The 24474-nt window shown below is 36.0% G+C and overlaps 1 protein-coding gene across 2 annotated transcripts; it reads right to left on the bottom strand.

Annotated features, from left to right (window-relative positions):
* Positions 1-265: 265 nt before the first annotated feature.
* Positions 266-23398, bottom strand: LOC145772126 (uncharacterized). 2 transcript variants are annotated; one of them, XM_082583966.1, is made up of 32 exons: positions 23146-23398; positions 22216-22354; positions 21129-21281; positions 20707-20765; positions 20402-20459; positions 19611-19763; positions 18152-18219; positions 17639-17780; positions 17299-17375; positions 16577-16705; positions 15863-15902; positions 14952-15276; positions 13761-13911; positions 13395-13561; positions 12753-12935; positions 12089-12227; positions 10759-11016; positions 10419-10653; positions 9884-9935; positions 9537-9640; positions 8937-9140; positions 7950-8000; positions 7165-7297; positions 6372-6530; positions 5484-5692; positions 4346-4546; positions 4024-4185; positions 3804-3935; positions 3272-3427; positions 2641-2763; positions 1979-2163; positions 266-1714 (listed from the first exon to the last, which is right to left on the bottom strand). In XM_082583966.1, exons 1-32 carry the CDS (start codon positions 23262-23264, stop codon positions 1609-1611), a joined length of 4572 nt encoding a protein of 1523 aa, XP_082440092.1. In that variant the 5' UTR covers positions 23265-23398; the 3' UTR covers positions 266-1608. The 2 variants fall into 2 exon arrangements, with proteins under 2 accessions (XP_082440092.1, XP_082440093.1); XM_082583967.1 differs by lacking the exon at positions 7950-8000.
* Between the last annotated feature and the right edge of the window lie 1076 nt (positions 23399-24474).

Here is a 24474-nt window from a genome sequence, read left to right as displayed (position 1 = left end):
TATTCTTACCAAAATGAATAGAATGCAATGTCGTCTTTTGTAAGTAAACAATTGATATCTGTCCTTTAGAAGTGATTTTTGTGTGGGAGCAAGACCATTAGGCTATTGGTACTAAAGTATGAGTATTTTACCGAATAGTCTGTAGAAACTACAGGCGACACCTTTCATGAGAATCGTGGTTGGTGCATAAAAAGGTGTTAAATAAAAAGTCATTCTTAAGATGTTATTCTTTCTTAAGGTTTAACGAAATAAAAACAAGCAGGTGTACACAAAACATGGATTGTATTGAAACATTTTGGCAAAAAGGACCAACACTTTCACGCGTTCACAATTTTATAGGATATATTTTTTGTCACAAAATTTCAAAAAGAAAAAAAGCTTCATGCCACAACACACGCTCAGGTGAATTCAAAAACACCATCGTGCTTAAACAATAATCCCAAACAGAAAATCAACCGTTTTTTACATTGATTCAACGTCTGCAAACGTTAGAGCAATGTGAAAATGGTTGATTTGATGTCCAGATCAATATCATCCATGTTGCAAGGTTTGTTTGTGCAAGCTTCATGTGTTCGATACCATTCTAATTTAACCTCAAGACAACGTGAAAGTTGCTTGCATCCCATGTGAAGCTCTACCAACATGCGTTTAAGAATTGCATCAAATAAGACAACGCTTTGCAAGTCTTAGTTAAACTATCAAGAAAAAATAAATGTTAGGTTACTAGGCTAACAGAGCATTTTTTTAATTTGCTAATAAAAAAGGCCTACGCTAATTTTTGTGTTATGTTCATATTTGTTACTTTACATTAATATAATACAGGAGCAGCAGATTGTAAAGGCTTCGAAACCTCTAAAGATCTCGCTCTGGCCCTGATCATAAATGTATAATATGCGAGGTTATCAAAGCAGGCATATGAACGTCACGTTAATGATATACAAATCAAGAATCATGCCGTTCCTATGAAAGGAGAACAATATCTCATTAAAGTTTTAAAAATTTTAAACACTTTCAAAAAATCATAACACTTTTATATGTTGATAAATCGTTGTTAAAAGTAAAAATATCAATCAAGTAGCAACTTGGTCACAAAATGACGTAAAACGCACCCCTTTGCTGGCACCACTGTAATATAAGCAGGCAGTTACACAGCAGGTTTGCCATCAATTTGCTTCACAGTGCAACCTACTTTTAGCTATTGTATCGACAAAGCGTTTTCATTTGTACCTGACAACAAACAAAAATAATCAGTTTAAAACTGTGGACATGCAAACTGGTATTTATAAAGATAAAAGTTATTGGTATAACAAAAAATAAGACGCGTACATCACATTACGTCGTGCTGTAAATGTAGTAATGTATGAAATGACCCAAATAATTCGACTGTTCAGTGTTTGCGAAATCTGCATGAAACTTCACTCAGTTACGAAAACACAAGCGCACACAATGTAGAGTAGTTTCAGATAAATCAAAACGTGAAGTCGAAAACCTCAATAAAAAGAAATCGAACACTGGGTGCGAATGCAAGATTAGAAAACAGAGAAACAACAAGCAATTTTATTGCGACTAGATACGAGATTAATTTCACAGAGACTGATAAGAAATGCATCAGACCATGTGAACATAAGAACGTTCGGGAACGAAGTATTTCTGATGAGCAGGTGAGCGCAGAGTCAGTAGTATGGGTTGGTACACACCAGACCACTCATCAAATCTGTGGAAAAAAAAGCAGTTGGCAAAGTATTGACCAGAAACAAACGTGATTATGTAAGAGACCCACACAATAAATCAGTCGTTTTTACATTAATTTTTTCAGACGTCGAATCAATGTAAAACACGACTGATTTGCTGTCTGAAGAGTGAACTACGCTCCAGACAGAAAAATCCGTTATTTTTACATTGATTCAACGTCTGCAGACGTTAAATTAATAGAAAAATGATAGATTTTGCTGTTTGGGGTTTTATTGGGGTTATGTACCTGTCAATTTCGCTTGGGAATGGATTCATGTAGATCCGGCTAAGTGGCAAATTTAACTTGCTGGTGAAGGCGGCCATAAGGTCTGGATAGGGACGAACGAACGGATCAAGTTTGTACTCAGCAGCCAACTCCTGGCGTTCTCGGACACGCCTAGCGGTGTGCATTTCTCCTAGGCGTACAATCGCCTGAATTGAAAAAAATCAACTTTTCAACGCATGCAAGAGTTGAATTACCGACGCATTCCTGCTTGAGTGAACCAAGCAAGATTGAAGTCGTGGCTACAGTTCAAACTGTCTTTCATTTAAAACTCACTGACCATAAACATTAAACAATGATCTGTAAAGCAGAATATTCACTTTTGATTAATTAACAGCACAATCTAAACAATATGACCTGCTGCCTTTGAACGAAATATAATAAGTCATTGTGAGAAGGCCAGTGAACAAATACAAAAGATAGACGAGAAATCTAACAGCTTGGATTACTTAGGCTGAGTCAGTGGTTCAAACCACCTACATCAAAAGATCAAGGACACAAAGTTGAAAAGATTAAGCTTTCAAAGAATTTATTTCATTTCGAAGGTAAATGCTATGCTTTAGCAATTAATTAATCCATTGATCAACACATAGTGAGGTTTTAATTTGTCCAGCGATTGAAATGACCTGTTTTCCTTCAATCTTTGGTAGAACTAAAACAGTATTTTTAGTTGGTTCTGGTTTCTGATTGGCCAATCGGTCACGCTCCAGCCCCTCTTCGAGCATGATTTCGCAGAAGTAATTGAGAACCTGCAAGTAACCACAACAAATTACAAAAATGGCGCGAAAATAAAACAAAAGTACATTTTTGATGTCAAGAACCAATCCCAGCCTAACAACTGCATAACTGAATTAAAAAAATGGATTGCATTATCATTACGTTTTTTCATCCAAAGTTGCGTGAAAACTACGGACATTAACTGACAAGAAACTGGGCTTATGCATCCATATTAGAAAGGGTTAATTTTTATTGCGCATAATTTTTGCGCTTCATTGCACGTTTTAGTTTCAACCAAAAACTTAACATCATCAAAGCAAACTTAACAAGTTGGATAGTGGATATTGTCCATGAAAGAACTAAGTCAAAAGCTGATCGACTATCACATTTCCTAAAATCATAAATGCAACGAGAAAACTTAGTCCTTTTAACGTTGGTTCAACTTCTGTAACCGTTTATCTTTAACCAATGTCATGTACCAAAGTAAAGAAAAACGGGTTTAGCAATTTGAAGAGTAAAAATTCAAGAATCAGAAGTGACCTCAACAGCAGTGACTGTCTTGGAAGCTCCATCGCTGGCGGACACGGCAAACTGGACTCTCTTGCCTCCTTCAGCAGTCTTGCTGAGGCCGGGTCGTCGTATCTTTGCACGTATGTCGCCGTGCTTGAGACGGTCCAGCGTCGTATCAATGTGATTCTGAATACGTTGAATTGCATAAGTAGTGGGTTGCTTTGACACAAGGATTAATCCACACACAATTACATAAAAAATCCACCGAAAGTAGTACCAGACATTTGCATACCACTCTGTTTTAACCAGGCAGTCGTACTAAACGTCAATAAGTCAGTTATTGTTTTCAATATGTTACGTCACACTAAAACTGCATTTGATCAAATTCAAAAAAATTCTATCTAAAATTATTTAATGAATATTATTGACTGTCAAGTACGCTGATGTTAATTGTATGCTTTTCAAATGCTTTAGTGATGTTGGTATACAGCTATAGTAGTAGCATATTTTAACGAAGATTTAACATGAATTTGGACACTGAGGAATAATAAGTGTGAGGTACTTTAAAGCGTTCTTTCCATTCCGAAAACCACTTCTGCACCATGTCTTTCATTTGTGGCTTCAACGGCCTTGTGTCATCCAACTGCCATATTTCCCATGACTCCAACTCTTGGGTAAGAAACTGGTGGGCATCCTATAGTATCAAACAATGCAATGAATTTGGTTAAAATTTGAATAATTTCACTTAAATCTCAGCAGGTTTAGTAAAAAACGTTGATTACCTGTAGCCCTTGTTCTACTAAAAGGCCTCTTATAAACGCCTTATGTCCTGGGTCTCCTCCCAAATACTCGGTTAGAAGTTCAACAATGTAATCTTCCGATTGCCCGTTCACTGTTTGATAGAGCTTGAGAGCAGAGCGGAGGAATCCAGTTTGAACCGGTTCCTGAGCAATAAGAAGAAAGGACCTTTTCTGTTTAGTTGTTTCAGTTTAATAAACGTAAAATGAGTATTCGAAATGGAATAACAATCGATGCAAAAGACAAATGTTATTCCTATGTTGAAAACTGGTTATTATATTTTTTAGTGTAATAATAAAATCTAACCTTAGGATTGGGAGGGACAGGGGCGTTTAATATGGAATTCAGGGCTGCAGCCACGTATCTGACCACCGTCATTCCTTCCTGTTGCCATAGCAACAGTAACGCATCAGCGATTTGCATTCGGTGTTCCCAATCAATGGAAATTCCCATGACGTCACAAACCACGTTGAAGAACTTGACTGCACTTGGTGGATCCTTGAGCCTCTGAAATGACGTCATGAAAAACATTTTAACATCAATTGTCCCGTTAAAAATTCACAAAAAATCATCCAGTTTTAAACCGAATAGATAAAGTCAAAATTATAGAATCTACTCGTCATTGCTCACGACTAGGGAACTGTGTTTCGGAAGCTAGTGACAAACTGTTACTACCACACCGAACCGGCGGCATCAGGCTAAAACAGGTCGTTTGTATCTATATTTATGAAATATAGAATCTAAACTTGGGGTTAATTTATTCAATTAGGCTTAAAGTTTCCTTCGAAAAGTGTTCAGAGTTCGTTACACAAATATCAGAAAACAGCAACAACTTCAAACAAAAGACAAAATTAAAAGTGGTGTGAAATTTTTTCAGCCACACTGACATTGTTAACTGATCTCAATATTTCTCTAGTGCCGGTTTTAAATCTCAAAACGAGCAAATAAAAAACTCCAAATTGTAGCAGAAGAAAATCATCTAACAGTTTGCAATCGCTTGTCACGTGTTCTAGCATGTGGGGTTGTGCACACAGTCAGGTGCAACCTTTGAAACTCTCTCTAGCGAGTGCATAATCAACCCTCATACCATTCTAGTAAAGCACAGCAAACTAGCGAGAACGCAAACAATTCTTCAATGAAGTTGTGCGTGGCTTGAAATTGTTTAAAAAGAAATAAAGCATTAGTTTAAAAAAATTCTGAAAACCACTCAGCTTCTGTCAACATGAGACCAGACTTTAACAGTAAATATTATTATCAACATAATAAAGAATAGCCTACTCAATGCAAAAAAACTTCAAACACAGAGATTTACTGTTATTCAAAAAAATAACAACACATTGTTTGAAATCTCTAAAAATTTCTTATTGAGAAGGAGTCAAAAACATTTAAACACAGCCAACGAAAGAAAATTTTAGCTAAATCAATGCCTGCGTGGGTAAAGTACCTGTGCGATGTATTCCTTGTGTCTTTCGAACCATGGCAACCCTTCGAATTGAATGAGGTATCTTGCCGGTTTGGGGGGTGGTGTTGGGGTAGGGGATGGTGGGGTAGGCGGGACAGGTGGTGGGGTGGGTTCTTTTGGAGGTGGGGGCTTGGAAACAAACCGAACAATCGGTTTGGTGGGCCGAGTGGGAGCTTTAATTTTAGGGGGCTCTAAAAAGTATAAATCAAATAGTAATAGATTTGTACTATTTATTCGTAAACGATAGTTTGTAAATTTCATGTTTTGGTAACATGCTCTATTTACTCATAGTACACAAATTAAAAGCATTTGATTTATTATAGCATAAGACCATAATAGATTTATAATGCAGTAGTTTTTCTTTGTATACAATTCGTTCCTGATTAGTGTTGTTATAAATCATTATGACATAACTTTTCATTTTAATTTTAACAAAATTTCAAAACAAAAAACTTGAACATAAACGCTAAAAGGTACAGTCACTTTTCTTTTCAAGAAAATTAAATTTACAACTAAAACCACCTTGTAAAGTGTGATTTAAAACGTTTTCTATAGTCTTTGCATGTACTGTAATTATTATCAACATAGTTAATATTTCTATCCAGTGATGTGGTTACCATTTTCTCAATGCGGTTCTGCACCGTCATGAAACATATGAGAACCTAATCTACGTAGCAGCCAGTGACAACAACTTTTTCTCTTCGAACAACCGGTTCGCTTGTCTATGATTACTTTAGACAAAGGCTTGTGCAAACCGGTGAAAACCGGTTGAATCCCACCACTGCCTTTGTGTTTAAAAAGAAGGTGCTATTGTGACTTAAACAGTCAAACTGTAGATGTTGGTTATGTCTTGGGACCATGTTTACCAACCTAGGGGAGGTGGTGTAGGTGGTGGTGTTGGCTCTTTCGGAGGTGGGGATGGTGTCTTCAAGGCTAGTCGCATCTTGTCCATCAACGAAGAGGGCTTCTTATCGATCTTATGTTCTTTGATGGTGCTGGGACGCCTGCCAAATTTCTTGGGAGGACCAGCTGAAAAATGGCAAAAGATATTATACGCCACGTATTACAATATTCGGATCCGTATAACATTTACCTGCTAAAAAAAGTAATGCCAGTTATCATTAGAGTTTGAGAAAACCAAAATAGATATGCTGTTCATCGCAAAACTGCAACTATGTATTGTATAGCGCTTCTTCAGAATGCTTGTAAGTCTTTTGCAATTTATTGCATTACTCTGAATTGAGAGGAAAATAAACTGTAAACAAATGCGGTAAAATTTAGTCGAAGTTGGCATTAGCAATACAACACATGCCCGTTTGCCTTTGCACAAAGACATTGTCGTTTCCAAAATTACAACAATCTTGAAAAAAAAACACTTTTACTTTATTTGCTATAAAAATCAAGCTTGAAAATGATACTAGACAAAACATGGTAACAACATTTCCGTGTTTTGAGTGATTTCAGAACTTTCTGATATATACTGTATGGTATCACATCTATCCTATCAGTCGTTGCAAGCTTTAGCTATTCTAGATTTCCACGATTGCGGTTCAGGAAAGGGCTTGTTCATACCCAACATGAAAATGGCAATTTCCAAGATATACAAAAAGGTCCTCCAACATAAATTGTTGCGAACCCCAGGTTTGTATATTCATCTTATTACCTGAAGGATCAACTAAGTGTTCGTCTCCGTAGTCCACTGTCCTCGATTCATCCGAATCTGATCCCATGTAGAAGACTCTATCCTCTTCATCGTCCTCATCATCAAGATCAGATAAAGATGGAAGTTTGACTCCCTGCAGGAAATCAATGATGACATCATCGACAAGAAAACAGTTTTCCATAAAAACATGCTCACAAGAAAAATAATAAATTGATTTTTTTTGGTTCACTTGTTTTCAGATGATGAAATTAAATCTGCTCTATTCCGACGTTTTGTAGCCGAAACCAAGTTTCCACAAATTGTCAACACAAGCATCAGAACCTCAGCTTGTGTACATTTTCATAAAAAGCATTGTTAAACTACTCAAATACATCAACAAAAATGTCGAAAGATCTTCTGCTGGCTGCATTGCTCAACTTCAAGGCTAAATATGTTAGGAAATCACTTCAATAAACCGACGTGCTGGATGACTTTTCATTAAGCATACAGCACACTCTTGAGCTTTTCCTCGCTTTCCTGGCGGTTGTAAGCCTATAGCATAACGCTTATAACTAAGCTATAACAAAATGTTTAAGAAGATTGCTCGCATTAAACCCTACATGTGTAAACTTTGGCGGCTATTACACCATAGAAGCAAAACTGGTAGAGAAAAAAATTATTTCATAACATAATTTCATACCGTGTAGAGAATGCAATCATAAATCAAGAGCAAAAACCTTTCTCTAAGTTTTTCACTGAACTATTTACCTGCATGACAGGACTACTGCACATGTGACAAAGCTAACCTGAGATACCATTGGAGTGATGTTATCTGACCGTGTGGACTCTTCAAGATCCTTAAACACATTTGGTATTTGTTACAATTTCTTAAAAAAAGGTTTACTCAATACATATCTATCATATATCATGGTAAGAATCCATGTATATGGATTCTTACCCATGATACCATGATATTATGGATCTTAGGGGCGGGCAACCTTTTTAACACAAGGGCCAGTTAGAAAAATGTAATGCTGACAGGAGGGCCGCACATCAAATGAACACTAATTCATATTTTTGAAATTGTGTAAATCGAGATGAAAATTCCTCACGCAATACTGCCACTCTTCGAGCATAACCATCCAGGCTCTCATTACTGCCATTAAAGACACCTTTTAATGCGGAAAAATGGTCAATTTTGTGTTCACGCAAGCTAAAAAAATAGCTGAAGAAGATGAAGGGCCGCACAAAAAATGGTAAAGGGCCGCACGTTGCCCACTCCTGGATTAGCCTTATACACTTGGCGTTTTTACGTCATATTTGTAGTTTACACAGTCCATTCATGTCCTAGTTTGCAAATTTTAAACATTTTCTGAATAGAATTTTGCACTTTTCATGCGACGTGTAAAATCACTTTGCCAGCATCGTTATCGAAACTACATTCAACAATTGCATTATACGATTCTGACAGCTTCCCACAACAATCTAACGGGGAAAATCTTTGATTGCGTGTTGGTTTGTTTTGTTGGAAACTGTCCTACCAGAGGTGATGGTGATGAGTAGAAAACGGTAGTCACTGAAATCTACTTATTCTAGCTACAATTTGTTTAGTACTGGAGTTTTTTCTTGTCACATTTTTTTTTGTTCTTGAATATTTTCTTTGTTGCATAGCCAGAAAGACACAAGAACGTATAAAAATTTATGTCGTATTTTGATTGAAATTACGTATTTTTCTGAAACCTTTCCAAATACGACTTTATTTTGCATTTTAAAAGACCACAAACTGAGTCTACCGCTTTTGCTTTCTCCTCCATTTCCTTCAGCATCTGCTTTTGCTCCTCAGTGAGAACAGGAGGTTTCCAGTTATCCTCTTCCAACTTCTTCATCTCACTTTGCGGCCAGAGCAACTTGATGAGGATTGAATTAGGAATGAAACCACTGGGATTGATGATGTACTTTTGCTGGCTCTCGTAATCCGGTCCAGATTCAGTGAAATGCTGAAAAAAAAAATTACACAAAGAAAATTTTAAGAAATGCAATAAAGCAAAGATGGGTTTCGAACCCATAACTTGCGTTCTGCAGAAAAGTGACGGTACAAGGCTGGTGAGTCGTTCGCCAGATCAGGTAAATACTTCATAGACGCTTGGTTCTCAAACCGTTTTTTTTTTTTCAAATTATTGCAGCAGCGATATAGCAAATGACCAACTGGCCTTTTTTTTGTAAAATCAAGTAGTTAAAACTGAAGAACGCTGCAAAATTAACTTTGAAGTTAAGCCATCAAAAAATTAAGTTCAAAACGTTTAAACAAATACAAAGCCGAGAACAAACAATCAAAGTTTGAATATTGTCTTTGTCTAACTCTAACAGTAGGTTATGTTGAAAAAATATCTGACTTTGTCTTTCTCCATTCCTTCATCCAATATCTCCTTGATGGGCTTGGCTGCGTTGATAGGAGGAAAGAAACCGATTTTAGTTTCTTGCGTCCATTCTTCTGGAGCTAAACAAAAATCACAAATTTACCTTAAAGGTGCAAGTTTCTATATTCGGCGCAGGATAAAAAAACAACTTCTCCTTCGTCTACAGCACATCCAGGTATGAAACACAAAACGTTACTCATGTAACTACATCTTTTATAAACTTTACTTCCTTTTTCATTTGTTTCACAACGGAAAAGCACTGTACAGTTGTAGTGTTAGAAAAGAGTCAAAAGGTAAAATAAACAAAAAACGAATCTAATCACTTGGTTGCCGGGTTGACGGTAAATCGGGATCAAAATCGTCTTCGTCGGGAACCTACAAAAAAAAGTTCAGTGAGATCTAAAACGCACTACCATACTTGCGGAATGTGGATGCACTGGTTAAAGTTAAAAAACGTTCATTTCAAATTTATACAGATTCGCTCATTTCGATTTGTCGACAAAAACCTGGCAATCATACTGAACTCTCAGCGTCTATTCTATGAGTTGTTTGCAGTGATGTTTTCGATTTAGAGTATATGTGGATTGTAAGAAAGGGTGTGCACTTGAGCAACGCATTCAAGGACTGATGTCCATTCAACAGTACCTAGTGGGTGGATCAATTTACAGACCACACTTCAACTACAAGAAGAAGCTTCACCCCGTCAATCTTTGTGGCCGGGTCTGCGCCAGTAGTTCAAAGCCTTCACAACAAGTATGAAAAACTGCAAGGATTAAGTTCTCAAAAAAGCTTTTCAGTCCGAGGATAAAAGTTACTACAATCAATCACATACAGGTTTTAATTTGAAGTCTTTCTTACCTTTATTCGAGATGGGCGGTCGTAGAACAAGGACATGTATCTTTTGAAAGCAATGCTCTCTGTACGTTTGCTTGGTTTACGGCTGGCTCGCTTGGGTTTTAAGACTCCATCGCGGATCTTTGCCAGTTCAGCATCCCTGGCGGACATGAAAGCATAAGCTCCCAATCTGTCTCTCTTCTCCTCTGCAATCTTCATTTGTTCTTCTTCAGTCAAAGGATCCCAGTCATAGTCCATACTACAAAAAAAATAATAATAATTTGAATGCTGAGAAAACGCCACACCGGTTATCTGTGCACTGTGCACTCTTTTAAATGTCAAGAAGTTTTTTTTTCTAACTTACGACTTGTAAGAAGATTTTGCATTTATAATCTTCTTCCTGGTATCTTGATCTATTCTCTTCATCAAAGACTCATCCAGAGCGATCGGTTCCTCCTTTACTTGGCTGGGAAATTGCATGCAGACCATTTTGAAAAGGAAGACTCTCGGAAGATAGTTGGAATGTTCAATAAAATGAATGCCCTTCCCAAGGCCAACCAGAAGATCACCACGTTGATTGCAGAAGACGACGCTCTTTGGCTCGTCGTTGATCTTGATTGTTCTAGAATTTGGAAAGCGTTTAACTTTTGATAGAATGTCATGCGAGGAAATGCTGTTAGCGTCAATATTTGATGTCTGACGTCAACATCAATGCACAACTTTTATCTGAATTAAAACAAAGCTTGTACCCAGACAGCACTATCCGTCATTTATACATTGATTCAACGTCTGCAGATGTTCAATCAATGTGAAAATGATGGATTTTGCTGTCTGGGGCATCAAGGCTAAGAAAATTATTCATTCTTGTAATGCGCGGTAAACAAGCAATACCAGGTAAGATTCAAAGAAAATGAAGGGGTGTGCCAGCAAACATCTATATAGGATTGGCCTATGATTCAAGAGAATGATCCACAGAGGATACAAACTGATAAGCATAAATCAACAAGTGAATAAAAAGATAACAGTAACCTCTCAAGTACATGTAGCTCCAGACAAAGTGAAATATGCATGACTTTTGACTCTCTTTTTTTATTTCAACAAAAAATAAGTCAATAATAAGAAATAAAAAAAAAGTCAAAAGTCATGCAATTTTTACTTTGAGGTTACTGTTATCTTTTTATTCAGTAATAACAGGTAAGTCAATAAGTTTTGATAGAAAGTTATGTGCTAAATATCCCTGATATGGCTTGTTTTCGCGGGTGTTGTGGGAATGAATAATTTTCTTACGCTTGATAAGAGGCTTATTTGTTTTTATTCAAACAAAAGCTCCATCTCTGCATTGATGCAAATGTAAGATATCAAAAGTTGGCGTTTCCAGCAATGTATGAATAAAATGTAGATGTCGCACAGGCTGCGACTGCAAGTTTCGACTGTAAAGGAACTAGCAGTGGCAGACATGTCAATCAAAGAAAGAGACTTTGGTGTGTCTGTAATTAATGGTTGCAACACAACTAGAATATTTTTTCAAGTTAAAGATTTCAAAAATAAACAAACAAAAAACGACAAAACTTTGCTTTTCTACACCGATTTGGTTATGAAAAGTAATAAATGCCATCTCGGCTGGTAAAAGTCTTCTTTCACCTAAATGGAAACAGACAGATTAAAAGCTTCGAACAACATCCATATTTACTGACCTCACTATCTCGTTGTCGTAATTCCAGACTTTGATGGTTCCATCACGACTGGCAGAAGCAAACAGCTTCAGTCGTCTGCAGCAACTCAGTCCGGACAGATCGTCAGTGTGGTCGTGGTCTGGACTGTGATCATATCGCTCTGCGAAACAACTTTTGTTAAACCGCGCGTTTAGAGGTCGATTTCACATTGCATAGTGGTTTGAACAAACTTCTTAAAAAGTCATTTTTCAAAATGTATTTTCAAAAAGCATTTTTCAAAATGCATTTTCAAAAACTCTTTTTCGAAATGCTTTTCTTCTATGCTGCATCGCATTAACAAAACCAGACTTCATGTTGGAACTAAGTTACAGTACATCTAACGTTAAATGACACTCAATTTCAGGATACTAAATTTTGCTTCAATCAAAAATAAATAAAAGAATTGCTTTTGGATGCAAAATTTGGTTGAAAAACTTGGTGTCCCTGAAAGCAAATAAACCTAAAATTTACTGTAATTTTTGAATTTTAACACAATGGATTTACATGGTTTATTTTATATTTTGACACCTTCGCTGAACAATTAGTTTAAACAGCTTAGTATTCTACATTTGGCTCAAAATTTATGACAGAAAAACGTGCAAAAATTATCACAAAAATATGAGACTGCTGAAAAAAATGTACTTACCTTTGCTGAGCAAGTCATACATGACTACAGTGTATGTGGCCGTGGAGTGTTGCTGAAAGGCGACGGCCAGTCTACTCACACATATAGCCATGTGGAGAGGAGTGTGCGCGCAGTAGAACGACATGAGTAGTGCTAGAGGCTCTTTTGTGTTTGGAAACATGCGCCAAACCTTGACGATGTTGTCTGAAAAGTAGTTAAACATTTCAGTTTCATAGTGCATGCTATGCCTTTCGGAATACAATCTTGTATGAATTTGAAATTGATTTTTTGTTGAAAAAAGTGTGAACCGAACTACTCGGTGATGACCTATCGTTTTGACCACTGAAAATTATGCCCGCAAACTTGATAGGCCTACTGTAGCTCAGAAAATATAGTTCGATTTTTGTAAATGGTAAGTGTAGTTGGATTTTTGTCGTAAGCTTTACTGATTTTATTCGACCTGTTTTATTCCAAGCGAGCAAAATTCGTCATTTTAGCATTGATTCAACGTTTGCAAACGTGGAATCAATGTAAAATGAAGCAAACATTCCTTTTCTCGGGTGGAAGGTGGTGAAGTTCTTGATGCTCAAATCAGGAACAACAAGTCTCAAACTTAACATAAAATGATTTAATATTTGCATAAACATTATACAACGTACATACCTCTGCCTGCGCTGATGACTTGGTCGTTTGCGACATTGGCAAGGATTCCTATGACGCCTTTAGCCCCATGAGCTTCTGTTGAGAAAATTACCGCCCCATAAACTTTATCAATACTTGCAATGGACCCGTCCTTCCGCCCAGCGAGAAGAACAAATTTATTGCCATACCTACAAAACCAAAAATGAAAATTTAATTATTATTGTTTGTTTGCATCAGACAAGAATCTCTACATTCGCATGAAAACAAAAATACAAAAAAATAAAACGCATACAATTGTGCACAAACAATAGCGGAGCAAAAGTAGCCAGAAAACGATGATATTGAGATTCTGCCATTCTGTGCAGTTTTGTTTCAGAGCCTACTGACGTTTTCTTTTTTTGATGGTGTCTGGACGGTTTGATGCTTGCATGGATTGAGGAAGAAGAGTTAACGCCACTCTTCACGTGCTCCCAAGACTTCTTCATTTCGACCACATCAAGTGTAACCTCGTAGAAGCATAAGCAATTTATTTGACTTCCTGCGAAGAAAAACACAATGATATTACATTTCGACAGTATAGTTTGACAACAAAATATCCAAGTAGAAGTTGAAAATATTGTCTTGAAATATCAAATATGTTGCGCAAAACTATACCAAAGATGGGTCAATTCATCTCAGACATGAATAGAACATAGTCCAAATTCAAAAACATTTCATGTTCACCGTTAAACCAACTTAGGCCGGAAAAAGCCTAAAAGTAAAACTTGGCAACCGAGATTTTGCATGCAGAACAAACTACATGGAAAACATGTTTGTGTACAGCAAACTTAAACTAGACTTAAATAAAAAATTCACAATGTCTGGACTTTACGTACCTACAAATCCTAAACCTAATTCAATCTCCAGACGTTTTTGAACAGTTAAAAAAGGATGAAGACATAAAGGTGCCTTACATTCAGTGGATAATGTCTATAAATGGAGAGACACAGGCTGTTGCCAAGATCAGGCTTGCCAGGATGAGGATTTTAAGAAAAGGGGAAATTGCTATACACGTTTTATAGGTTTCTCGACGGTCGATTGTAGCAAGAATTGACAAGATTACCCACGTGTACTGACTGTTAGGAAGAACGCTCCTTTCTACATACTTTTTATAGTATTGTGTCAAACCAGCCCTTTAAGACTAGACTTTAAGAAACTGATTTTATTTGTACGACTATTTGATCGTGCTTGAATGGGTGTTGGTAAGAGAAAACCAATTGAGTTAAGTTAATCGTCTTATTATTATTAAACGTTTATTTGAGACCTTGCAATCCACATGAAGCGAAGAGAGCAATTCAACAAATATATTCCAACAACTAAAAATAAAAAATATTCACCATCGACGTTTTTATTAAAGAAAACCCAGAGGTAAACTTTAACTGGCGAAAATCTGAAGTAAACGTTGCATTTCTGATCGCGGTTCTGACTCCAGAAACACGGCGTGAGAGCAGTTTTCACAAGTCTAAATGACTCACGTTCAAAGTGCTACCTTTTGAAATCATGCACCGAGTCAAAAAAACAACGAAGTTTGAAACTTACCACCTTCAAATTTCCAAACGTGCCTCACTTTTGCTGGATTGGTCGCAGTGGAAGCTCGGATTAGTCTCCCGTCTGTATAGGCAGCAAATACAGCTTCCAATGGTAGGCAGTAGGCTGCGTCAACCAAGCAACCAGACGTTACTGTAAGATATGAGGACAAAGACATGTTGCCATGGCCATCAGATGCAATGGACAGTTGGGACTGGGTGTCATCCACGTCCACAACGCAAGAGGAAGGGATAACAGTTGTCAGGACAGTTCCATCAACAGGAGAAATCAGTCTGACCATTCCATCGCCGCTTTGACAAACGACACGGTCAACAAGCTGAAATAAAAGATAGCAGTCAATTCAAATCATCGACAAGTTTAACCGTATTGACACCGGTTTGACACCGCTCAAGACCATGTGGCTTTGACACGACACTTAAAGGCATGCCTGAAAGTGGACACGAAGATTGGCTTCCTTGCTTTCCAGTCCACTTAGTCTAAATCTTCAACCACTGGGCAAAAGCCTGAATAGGATACAAAAAAAGGCATATATACTATAGTTATATACTCTATTATGATTATCTATACTTCTTTTTTGAATTTATATATAACCTTTGTTGTATGTCATCAGCCATGAGTGATAACGTTGATATTTCTTTATGTGGGTTCAGAAATATAGTGAAAGTAGACCTATAGTATGCCCAATTTGCACATACACTTAACTTTAAAAACATCTATTTTGTGGCATACTGGCAACGGCAGAGAGAAACACACTTGCCCAATTGCAAAGCTTTTTGAAGTTTAGCAGTCACCGTTAAAGTAGTGAAAATACAAAAAGACTAATAAGATACTCCTTGTAAACTGAATTTGTAAACCACTTAGATCAAACAAGAACAAGTTAAAAAGAATTATTCTCTGCCTACCTGAGAGTGGGGGGTAATCCTCATTTTGTTAACAGAGTAACTGAAAGTTAAAAAAGTTTTCAGATAACCGAAAGGTTATTGAAACAATATTACAAAAATGTGTAGCCTACTGTACTTTAACAATAATAGCATTTACATAGCGCCACGGCCACATCCAAAGTAAAAACCACGCTCCTAGGTTCTGTACATGACAATTATTCTTTCTACTTTATGGTCGCACCGTCGTCACAAAATACGGATTTTCAAATCTTAAAATCTAGTGGTGTCACTGGAAGTATATTTTGATAAGGATGAGTAGCATAAAACGAGAGCCGATTACAATGAGCCGTAATTCAAGCTTAATTACTGAACAAAGAACCTACATGTTAAATAAACTACCGTTTATTCCTGCGAGTAACACCCACCAAAGCTTTAAACTTCAACGACAGTAAAACACATAACGCTTATTGCTCCAAGACATTTTGTCCTAAGACACTAAGTCTTAGCAAGGTTCACACCCATCCCCCGAAATACGGGGAGCCAAAACTTAATAAGCACGTATGAGAAAACACTTTACTAATTATGCCGTTTAATTTTTAAATGTATTCATGCATAACGAAGTGACAAACCTCACTTATATATGCTTTCAAAAATTTCAAGTTCTTGAAAGAATGATCTAGACTAGAGTAGTCAAAAATAAGTGATCTAGACAACAGGTGATATAAAAGAGCTTACCCAATTGTAGTAAAAATTTGATGAACGTGAGTGATCGTCCACAAATCGACGGAGTATTTAGAATAAGAAAACAAAGACGTGCTGTGAGGGGCAGTCCCCAAGCCGAGAACCGGCTCATCCATGTTAATTCTGCAAAAGGTAGCAAGAGGTAAGAGAATATTTATCTTTGTTGAATGACATTTCCGAATGATGCGAAATTTTCAGACACATTTTCCCAAGCTCTTCAACTTCGCCGAGTCGTCTGAAGCTCCTCTACGTCTAAACAATGTCATCCTAAAAACCATTCACTTAAACATCACCCAAGTTGGCATACAACGTGACACAGAGGACTGTAAATAATCAAATGAACAATTTTAGTGACAACGCTAGAAAGTAAAAACGCTGTTTGACATGAGACTTATCATTTATACTCGCTTTAAGTTTTTTTAAATGCAACTTAGTTAGTCTGGTGGATTTCTATAACCTACCGGTACTGCAGAGGAAGGAAAGAGATGAAGAAATGCGACATTACAGTGCGTTTATAACTAGACAACCATACAGGTCAAGCAATGTCAGTCTAACATCGAAGACAAGAATACAAGACGTAAGCAATACATAACAATTCCCAGACAAGTTTAAAAGTCATAAGACCAAATACAGTCCTGCCTAGCAAAGATAAACTGGGTATTTGTTGTAGGCCTTCGTCTGCACAAGCATTGAAATATTATAAAAAAGATGCTTACAAGTCAACTTCATCACAAGTTTCCAAACTCCAAACTCTAATGCTCGCATCATGAGATGCGGACATGATGTAAGGACCCTGTGAAAGAACAGAAGATTTAACTTCTCTTTTTGTAATTTATCAAGAATGTTATGTAACGTTTCGGTTTTAGAAACTAAAGACAGTAGTTTTTAGCCAATGGTAACAAAATCTTTAACTTATTAAGCAAGTAACCAGTGAAGTTAATAGCTTGTGAAATTTTATACCGTTTTTTATATCATAAGAATTACCTGTATACAGTGTGGACTGTTTGCAATATTATGTATCAATGCAACAAAATGCAAAGCTAATCTATATGAAACCTGAGGGTATAAATTCAGTGAGCTGACTGGCCCATGATGGCCCACAAATACCAAGCGAATTCCAAAGTTGTCGTCCCATAACTTTATTGACCCATCTCTGGAACCAGTCACTATGTACTTGAGTGGATTGAAGAAAAGAATGCTGAAATTAAACACTCAAACAGTTTCAAAGAATGATGATAAAATGATGTAATTATAACATTAACGGCACACACTCACAGTCTTTCAAAATTTCAAATTAATTTTTAATGTTTGAAAAAATAACTTCACAAGAGACTAGTTAACTGTGTTTACTAGTATTATTGAAATTTCACAATTAAAATTGTAAAGCAAAAAAAATTATTCACTCCAATGAGATTTCAAAAGAAATTTACAGGAAAAGAAATTACCATAAACTATCACCATTAACATTGAAAAATTATCATTTACCAACCCGCCAGTAAAGACAATTTATTATAAAATTAAACCTTTAACCACAAATAATCAAGGTATCGCATGGCAAGAGTGTATTACCTAGTGATGTTACGAACGTGGAGATCTTTCTTGTATACAACGAGTTTTGCTTGGAATAAGTTAAAAACCTGTAGACATTAAAAAAATAACATAACATGAAAAACATTCCTAGAAGTTATTCTTATGAGTTATCAACAATCAAGTCGTAACGAATTTTTTTGTCGTACTTGTAAACTCTCAACAATGCTCTTTGGGCTAGTTCAACGGTCGGCAAAATATAGTCAATCAATCTTAGTGGCAAAATATGAATAGTATAATACATTGGGAAACAAGTTTGGCCGCACATACACGGAATAGCCCGTTTCGGCGAGCCCGATTCGGCGAGTTCAATTCGGCTAGTCCGATTCGGCGAGTGCCCGATTTGGCGAGTTCCAAATTCGGTGATTTTTTGAATTTTTTTTTAAATTATCGGGTACCATAGCCTAATTATCATTGCCGTTTTAGGGTTAGGGTTAGAGGTTAGGGGTTAGGGTTGGAGTTAGGGGGTTAGAGCGTTAGGGGGTTAAGAGTTAGGGTGTTAAGGGTTAGGGGGTTAAGGGTTAGGAGGTTAAGGGTTAGGGGGTTAAGAGTTAGGGGTTAAGGATTAGGGGGTTAAGGGTTAGGGGGTTAAGGGTTAGGGGGTTATTTGAATGTTTAGCGACGTTAAAACGATGTAAAAGCGGCAATGATAAATAGGCTACGATACCCGATAATTTTAAATAAAAATTTCGAAAAATTGCCGAATTGGGCACTCGCCGAAAAGGGCTCTCGCCGAATAGGGCACTCGCCGAATCGGATTAGCCGAATTGGACTCGCTGAATCGGACTCGCCGAATAGTAGCAGACCCCACATACAAATAGTCGTACCGGTATCTAATGTTCATGTTTCAATATGCATTGTGATTTCAATACATCCAAAAGCCCCGGACCAGTCAATACAACCACTTTACAACATACGATAACAATTCTGCATAACTCATCATTCATTTCAATATGCAATATCAGAAAATATAGCATAAGCTGTTGTTTTTATTCATATGGAAGCTACACCATGGAGACACCGAAAAAAATCATGTTTATTTTGTATACCCTACATGGGATATTTTACTGTACAATATATGTATATAGCCTATATATATAGTTGTTAAACACACAAAGTCGAAGTAACTCAGCCAGATTTAACATATTATTTATTTTAAAATATATAGCCTATATATATATACTGTATAGCTGAATTAATAGCACCTACAAAAAAAGTGACATTTTATCATCACAACGACACACACTTTCCAAGCAAAGACAGTTCATGGAGAATCGTAAAAGAGTTTACTCCAAAGATATGCAATTGTATTATAGAAAAAATGATGACGTAAAATTAGCTATCCCTTCTTATTGCCCTGTTGCATTTCGTTTGTGAATTGAGACTACCACAAGGCAAGGTTGACATTACCTGACACAAAGTAAACTGAATAGACACTTACAGCAACCCCAGTACCACAAACAGCAAAACATCGCTGTGTATTGCTCTCTGTTCTTTCAAGAGCCAATTGATCAAAAGAATCTTTACAAGTAAGACCTTCTCGAATATTCCTATGAGGAACCAGATACCGATTTCCGTAGCGAAAGCACCAAGTCTAAGAAAAGCAAAACAGTATGAACTACTGCAATGAGACAATTCATTGACTACTACACTTTTGCAGACAAACGTTGGTTAAGAAGATAGGACTTGATGCATTTTGTAACCTATATTTATGTCTTGCATAAAATCATTAGGCATCTGTCCACTATGACAACAATAAAACTTTTCTAAGTTTGCACAGCAAATACTGTGTCATTGCTTAGTTTGTCATAGAATAGGCTACTAGCAATAACAACTTTTAAAAATAAATTCTGTTATGATAAGCGTAAGCTACTGCTTATAAGCAGATCTAGTCAATCAATCCAAGCCGCACAAGCCAAAAATAACACAACGTCGGCTAAATGTAACATCAAATATAGTTACTATTTACTAAAAACCTTACCAGGGTGTTTCAACTAATTTAGGATCATCAGAGGGTCCTTATAGAATCAGAATCCAATCAGGGTGAAACGACCGGCTAAGGTTTTTGGTAAATGGTAACTGTATTCGCTCTGTTGGACTTTTTGTTTACCATTAAGTGCTTTTTTGTAACTAGTATTCATTGTTTAATGTTTTATTGTTTGATTGTTACATTTAAGTAGAATGTCAATGCAGTACGAATACAACGATTTTACATCAACAGTTGCTACTTACAACAAGACAGCCAGCACCGCAAGAAATCACTTCGTTCGTACTGGAATTGTAAATAAAGCTGAAAATAAAATAGTTGAATAAATCGTTAAATAAATTACAAAACTATTCACAAAAATATTGAGTGAGTTTAAGATAAACCGCAGTACAACCAACAAAAGTCGAGCCAAAGAAAATTGATACATCTTCACTTCACAGGTTAAATAAACATACACAGAAGCTTACTTCTGACGTATAGACTGCATGTTTAACAATAGAGAAAATTAATTTGTTGATAGTTTTGTTATCTTTGCAATGCACTAATTTACCTGTTTATTTTGTGCTGTGACTTGGCAACAGATATTAGCTCAAAATCCGAGTTAAATAGCTGAAAATTAAAAAAACGTTATTACAAATAACCTCAAAAAAGTAACACTTTTTAAATGTGAAGAGAGGGGCGTTCTTCCCGGCTATCAGCACAAGGCTGAGCACTCGCTAGTACAGCGAGCACGTGTCTATCGCTGTCAATTCTTGCTACAAATCGGCTGCCGAGAAACACTTTTTAAATGTTTTGCAATAACAGAAAAAAAAGAATTGCTCAGAATAGAATTGCTTCTGGAGCGCTTTGTTTTTGTAACAAAAGCCATGTGAGTCTTGTTCATTTGCTACCGCTACATTACTTTTATGAAACCAGATACATAGTATAAATTACACCAACATTACTCTGTTGCTCAAACTAAACCTCTCTCACCTTGATTTCGTCTGGAGGCATGAGAGCGATATAGTGTCCAGATTGAACACAATAATCTAACTTCACTACGCTTGCTCCCAAGTCAACAATGTCTTTCCGCCGTCCGTCTTTGTAAAAAATTCGTATAAACTGACCGTCAATTGTCACGTATTCCTAAAAACATGAATGCTTTTTCAATGTTATATTTACAGCTTGTTCGAAACAAGTAGATAATAGAGCTTCGGTAGAGTTTGTCTTGTTGAACCATAGGCATACGAAGTCGAGCAACGTGATCAAGTTTAACATATTCAAGTTTATTACATTTACAGAAACACAAAACTACGCAACAAATTAAATATATATACTGTAGAACGTTTTCGACATCACAAGATGTCCTCTTCAGGAATAACATACATACATTTTAACTACATCTGAATCAAATACAGTGGTTTACTAAATCCATAAATGCTTAAGATAAAACTTTCTAGGTTATTATCTGTAACCTAAGTGTTTCTTTTGGTGTAATGCTCATAATGAAGTCAACAAAAAAGTTGAAGTTAAACTCACAAAAACGTAGAGAGTATCACACTAAATTGATTAAAACAAGTCTATTATAACTTGTTGTCACCAATTTAGTGCGATACTCTCTGCTTTTTTTTGTTTGTTTTTTTCTTAAGCTTTGTTACACTATGGATCATTCATGGGTCATCCTCTTGGATCATTGGTCAATTCAAAAGAAGATTTTTAATGAAAAGTTCAGTGATAAAGATTTATTTTGGATGTTTTTAATAATTTAAAAAAAAATAGTTTTCTTGCTATGACTCACCAAGCATAAGACGAAAGTATGGTAATTTGACAACAAGCATTTTTATTGCAAACTGTTGACAAAATTTTCTTAATATCCTTTTTTCAAATTGTTCTAACCTTGCAGCCAGGCACAAGACATGGTTTGCTAGTAAAGTGACAATATTAACATGTTGAACAGTTATAATCCTTTAAAGCTTAAAACATGAGCTATATATACCTGTTTTTACAAACTTTATCCTTAATTCACTCAAGATATACTGTACTTGTTAAAACATGCAACTACACCAATATAATAAAAAACCTCAGTAGTTGGGTTAAAAACCACATCCAGTAAGGCTTCATCATGGTTGATTTTGCGAAAATGATGCACTCCATGTCGAACAGTTGTTGGCTTGCAATCTGACTTTTTGACAAGGACTGTTGATAGTTTGACAGATTTCCTACAAACACATACAGTAAGGTATGAACTTTATTGAGCAACAATTTAATTATTCATCTGGAGAGATTGAAAAATGATCCAAACTAAAACTTCCATGTAGCACTCTTATATGGAGTTATCGCTCATACACAGTGGTCTATCCTTTTCGTTATGATGGCCAGAAATAAAAACTAACTGAACCATGAGTCAATGTCACTGTTGTGATTAACATCCAGCTTTTCGAGGCGTTGAACAAAGTTTCAATAGTTAGAAGTCAAGTGTCTTATCTGCTTTCCTTATACATATAATACCTCTGCAATAGTTCATCATACAAATACAGTATAACACATCCTTTTTAAAACGTAATTATGTGTACCGGTATGCCATATGTTTTGCTGGTATGGTTGTTAATAAAACAGAGTATAACTTGTATTATATTGTTTTAAACTTACGACAGTTAGATGTTACCAAAATTATAAGATCATTTGTATTGAAAAGTTTTGCACAAAAATTTATTTTAATAAAGTAAAACCCATATTTGGAGTTAACATTCTAATGTCAAACAGCCATTCAGAAAAACACCAAAAACTTTGAAAAAATCTGCTGATAAAACGATAGCCAAAACATTTTGTGTATGCAAGATATGTTTTGTATAATAACAACAATAAAATAAAACTGCAGAGAAAATGTGGATGCAAACAAAAAATAATTGAAAACATATAATGATTCATATCTGAAACAAACAAAATCTTACAATGACACAAATATGATGTTGAAATTTGAAATTTTTACATGATTTAAATGTCATATCACCTCAAAAGCGCCCACAACTGTTTTGCTCTTCCAGAATTCTTCTGCCAAGGCAAGTCGGGTGTTGGTCGTGTGGAAGAATCCGCAGTACCGAGACGACTTTTATTTTGGACATCCACCATGCTTTTCTACTAGCTTCTTAACTTCAACATTTATTGTAACAGACAACAACTCATAAAACAAAACACATCCTTTTCAACCTTCTCATGCAATTTTCATAAGGAATTATTCCATTCGCATTCAACAAATTAGAAGTTCATACTCTAGAAATTTCAACATAAATACAAAAGCAATTAATGTGTTTATAACTATTTTACAAACATCTTAAGTAATACAGACAGATCGGTCAAGATCATATTGCTTAAATATATCAATCGTTTTATGGTATCAAAATCTTAAATCCCAAACCAAATCCTATCTAATGTTAAGTAAACCAACTGGTTTAACGTATATGTCACAATCAATGTGCAAGGCCTCGCGATGGACTGCTTTGTGTTTTCAACGAGCGTGTTGTTTTGATTGTAAAATTCTGGTGCGATGTGTTATTATCGGTTATGACCAGAAGTAACCTTTGATTGCAAATCTTTGTTATGGAACGTAGTTCTTAACCCTTCTGTAAGATGCGAACCTCGAACATTCTGTTGTTTTCACAATCACCAAATATTGTTTGTCATGATGTCACAGGATGTTTACCAATGGATCTTTGATTGCGAAACCATTATTATGCAATGTATTTTCTAGAAACATTTTCCCTACGTAACAATCTAGGAACTTCGGCTTGTTTACGATTTAGTGCAACTTGACAGAACCATGAGTCCTATGATGTAACATTACGTCACCTTCTCGAAGTTACTATATCGAAAGACCTTCTATAAATAGTGGTGTAATTTGCGTAATGATTATTATGATGAGTTGATTATTATGATGAGTTGATTATTATGATGAGTTGGTGATGAGAGATCATTGTTGTAGTAGTAGCAGTTGTTAATAGACGCAAAGATTATTGTTGATCGAGAGTTAAAGTATTGAATATGAGTAAAGCAAAGTTAATGCTAATATAATTTCTGATTGAAATTAGAATCGTATGGGAAGCTGTGAGTGGATCATGTTAAACTTGATCAAAAGCCGCAAGCGTTGGAATCTATTGCTGTTTACTGTTACTTTGATTAATTGCTGGAAGTGGTGAACCATTCGTTGGAGTCCTTCAAGCGTTTTCATATATCATTTCACTAGTAGAACTATTCGACATTTAATTGACTGCTTTTCGGTTATAACCCATTAAACTACGTCATTGAACCTTTCCAAGTTTTTTTCCTGGTAAGAGATAGAAAG

The sequence above is a fragment of the Aplidium turbinatum genome, chromosome 6, assembly GCF_918807975.1.
Source record: "Aplidium turbinatum chromosome 6, kaAplTurb1.1, whole genome shotgun sequence".
In the NCBI taxonomy this organism is placed as follows: domain Eukaryota; kingdom Metazoa; phylum Chordata; class Ascidiacea; order Aplousobranchia; family Polyclinidae; genus Aplidium; species Aplidium turbinatum.
Note: the sequence above shows the minus strand (reverse complement) of the source record. Positions and strands in the feature narration are given on the sequence as shown.